We start from the raw sequence: 4,507 nt of genomic DNA, 5'->3' as shown, positions 1-4,507 counted from the left end.
TAAATATGGAATGTATAGGATATATGCCACTTTTTCATACCCAATACCAGCCCTTCCCACGCGGGAGAACATACGTGCGGAAGCTAGTATTTTGTATATTAGAATAAATACAATTTTAACTGTTATTGTTGGCATTAGCTATTATCTAACAACAAGTTTCAATACAGCCCATGTTTATGTCAGCATGCGTCCTGCAAAAGTAAAATACAACGCAAGCATCTGAATGAAAATTGAAAATCGCGTACAACGTCGACAGGTATATCTCATCATAAATTAAGTAGACTACTTATAAATACTGATAAAACGAAGTGAATTCTATTGTTTAACAGAATTATCTTCTTGCAGGTACCGGAACAAAGGACCGCTGAAATAATTTTCATTCAATTAAAATACCCGCATCTCCAATACAAATTAAAAATACTATGTAAATGTTTTAAAACACAATTGTATGTACACTGTAGCTTAACTGTTTTAATGTAAATTAAATTACTTCGTAGTAGGGCTTTGTGGGGCCTATCTGGGTAGGTACCACTCATTCGCCTGGAGTGAAATATCCTGGGACATTTTTCACACACGGCCATCTGATGCCAAATTAAGCTTGTACAAAGCTTGTACTATGGAAACCAGACAACTGGTATACTACATATACTATTTTTCTTTTGTAAATACATACTTATGTAGATAATTACACCCAGATTTAGGACAAACAGACATTTTCATGTATACAAATGGGTGGGAATCGAACCCCACATCCTTCGGCGTGAAAGGCACAATTTTTTTTTATAGAATAGGAAGGCGGACGAGCATATGGGCCACCTGATGGTAAGTGGTCACCAAACGCCCTTAGACATTGGCATTGTAAGAAATGTTAACCATCGCTTATAGCCAACGCGCCACCAACCTTGGGAACTAAGATGTTATGTCCCTTGTGCCTGTAATTACACTGGCTCACACCCTTCAAACCGGAACACAACAATACCAAGTACTGCTGTTTTGCGGTAGAATCTACCAACCACGCCAACCGGCTCTTCAATGTTGCTATCGTCTACGACACTGCTGTTTCGTAATATCTAAATAAGTCTTTTGTTAAAATAGTGTCTGTGAGTGGTTCCCGTAATAGCCTAACCCTAAACCGAACCATGTGGCACTCCGTATCCGACGCATCAGCAGAAAAGTTGTCTTCCCTAATCTCGTATTCGGACAGACGCGGACAAGCACCGGCAGGCGTACATGTTTTGTCTGTGCTTTCTTCGGCGTCTGGCGTTGAGCGTGGTCCATATAAATGTATTAAATCTACGACCAATATTACCATACGAAGAATTAGGACCGTTTTTCAATCTAACAGTGGATATTATCTGCACACATATATGCATATACGTACGTGTGTATTATACATATGAAGACTAGTGCTTGTGACGTTTCTGCTTCACCCCTTGCTAGATGCGTTACGTACTGGATATACTAAACATTAGAAAATATTAATCCATATTTATAACTTACAAGGACATAACTAGCTAACAAATGACATACAAGGAACATTAGTTTATAGGCGACATTAGTGTAAATATTTTATTTTTATATTACATTCGATATTTTAAAGAGATATGTAAACTTTAACTTAATTAATTACACTTTAATATGAACATTGTTCCGACATTGAAGAGTTATTAGTTTTGAAATCTATATCAATTACATTAATTGGATTAAATGACAGCGATCGATGACTTTTGTCAGTCCATTACAATAATTATTATCCATTTGAAGAGCCTAGTTTGAAAGTTGAACTATCCAAATATGTCTGATCGGGTACCATCGGTGAAGCGTAATAATTATTTACAAACCTCAAATATAACACAACAGATGAAATATTTGATCTTTCTTGAAACGTTTTTCGGGATAAACCGTTTGTATTTATGTGGATACGGAAAGTGGATCCTGTATTTAAGTTATATTTACAGCGTGATATTCCATCTCTCAGTAGGACTTATAATAAATATAAATATTATTGGCATATTTACTAAGCATTTCTACATAATAACGATAACTATCGAATATTTGTTATTATTCTTTAGCGCTTTATTGCTACAAAGAAATAAATTGAGTAAATTTTTCTCGAGCCTTCAAACGTTTGATGAAAATCTTAACATTAGTAACGAAGTGTCTCTATTGTGTCCAAAACAATGGTACATATACGGTGTAGTTGTTGTAATTTTATATAGTGTCCTTGAAAATTTGTACTCCATATTTTATATCTTTCACACGGTTGATGTTTCGTTGCTAGCCAACGTTAATTATTTACCAACTATAGTGCATGACTTGGAGATGGTTTTCTTCTGTTATTTGCTTATTACAATATTAAAAAGACTTTCAGTTTTAAAAGCACACGTGGCTAAAGTATTTTCAATTAACATAGAAGAACGTATTGATTTTGAAGATTCACGTAAATTAGAAGTTCTGTCAAGAAGAGTTAATCTCGACGTCAGTTCTCTGCACAAACTCTATGACCTGCTTTATAAATGTTCGAAACAGCTCAACTCTATCATGAGTCTTTCGGTAACGTATGATTTTTGCGTAAATTATTATAAAATACTAATTTCATATTAAAAGGTCACAAGTATATAAATTACGGATAGATGAAATTTTGAATATATTTATATTTAATAATTCAATTCTTATATTGTTTTCAATAATACATTTTTATAAGTTATACGCCGTTTATTGTCTATTAATGTATTTATTTATTTTTGAGTAACTTTCGTATGATAATTTAATATGAACTCGTTTTATTTTCAGATGATAACGATGATAGTAACATCAGGATTATCTACGATAGTGATTTTAAAAAATACTATAAAAACAATTCAGTCCGCATCAATATATACTTATGAAAACGTATGTATTCTTTCAAGGTGACTTGAGTTTCTGAGAACTGATAATTTCGCATTTTATCCTTTTTCAACACTCTCACTTACTAAATAAACTAAGCTAGCTCTTTACTATCATGCAAACTAGAATTTACTAACATTTAAAGTTCGAAAATTAAAAGCAACGTGCAAGTCGATTGAGGTCTGAGTTATTTATTACAAACGTTCTCAAAAGTCGAAACATATATTTAAAAAAAAATTGATAATCACGAATTATTTTATTTTTTCAGGATAATCATCAGTTAATAAGCAGGCAGTCATTACTAATTGTTTCGATCGGACGTTCTATAAAGTACATATTAATGCTGGCTTTTCCTTGTTACGTAACAAACAAAACCAAAATTCAGGTTGCCATTATACGTACAATGATTCATGATACTCTGAATTCAATTCAATTTGGTAATTATCTGTTTGTTTGTAGTGATTTAATATCAATTCAGAATATTGTTCTACATGACAAAAAATATCCAATTTACTAGTGGTAGGGCTTTGTGCAAGCTCGTCTGGGTAGGTACCACCCACTCATCAGATATTCTTCCGCAAAACAGTATTACTTGGTATTGTTGTGTTCCGAATTGAAGAGTGAGTGAGCCAGTGTAATTACAGGCATAAGGGATGTAACTTCTTAGTTCCCAAGGTTAGTGGCGCATTGGTGATGTAAGCGATGGTAAACATTTCTTACAATGCCAATGTATATAGGCGTTGGTGACCATTTACTATCAGGTGGCCCATATGCTCGTCCGTCTACCTATACTTTAAAAATAATAATAATAATAATAAGGAATGCTATCAATAGGTAGTAGATCAAAAAAATCAATATCTACTTAATTCTTAAAAGTAAATTTCACATTCGTAAATAGATTATACACAAAAAACAAATAAATAAAATGATTAAGCTAAGTGGGTAATTAGTTAAACAATACCGTGTCTCTTTCTTTTGAATGTTAAATCAATAATATTTATATATATATATATTGACAGAGATCGAAATCAGTGTTCAACTAAAATTAATAGCCGCTAGGTAGTAAGTAAGTATTTATAAGTAAGGCCAAAATTATTAGCAAATTTTAACTAATCTGCAGGATATTTTTTTTTAGTTTATATATACTACTCATTTTTATACAATGCTTATCAATGTTTTCATCAAGAAAATTAATAATATTTAGAACATTTTTCATCGATCCTATTTGTAAATATTTAACAGTTTTTTTTTCTTTATAGATAAAGTCGAACGTCGTAAGATAAAGGCATTTTTCCAGTTGGTTTGTGAAAATCAATACGCGTACGCTCTTTATGGAATAATCAATCTGGATATGTCGCTCCCTCTAAGCTATACCAGCCTCTGTACCACCTATCTCATTATTGTCGTGCAATTCTCCAAATTTCTTGATTAAATTAGAACGTGTAATATGAATTGTTTCTTTTTGAAATATTTGTGACAAAAAATATTTTATTCTGATTGTATGTATGCGTGAGCTACTGTCTAATCATATATTTGCACTGGCTACACGTTCGGCATTCGCAGTGGCTAAATAAGGATCTGAATAAAATGCTTATACAATAATACATGATATAACCATTGG

The 4,507-nt window shown here is 32.5% G+C and overlaps 1 protein-coding gene across 1 annotated transcript; it reads left to right on the top strand.

The window, feature by feature from the left end:
- The first annotated feature begins 1,860 nt into the window (after positions 1-1,860).
- On the top strand, positions 1,861-3,170 carry LOC126772975 (uncharacterized). The gene is made up of 4 exons (XM_050493578.1): positions 1,861-2,008; positions 2,282-2,553; positions 2,794-2,909; positions 3,155-3,170. The coding sequence occupies exons 1-4, from the start codon at positions 1,861-1,863 to the stop codon at positions 3,168-3,170; spliced, it is 552 nt and encodes a 183-aa protein (XP_050349535.1).
- Positions 3,171-4,507: the final 1,337 nt, after the last annotated feature.

Source organism: Nymphalis io, chromosome 13, assembly GCF_905147045.1.
Source record: "Nymphalis io chromosome 13, ilAglIoxx1.1, whole genome shotgun sequence".
Lineage (NCBI taxonomy): Eukaryota > Metazoa > Arthropoda > Insecta > Lepidoptera > Nymphalidae > Nymphalis > Nymphalis io.
Note: the sequence above shows the minus strand (reverse complement) of the source record. Positions and strands in the feature narration are given on the sequence as shown.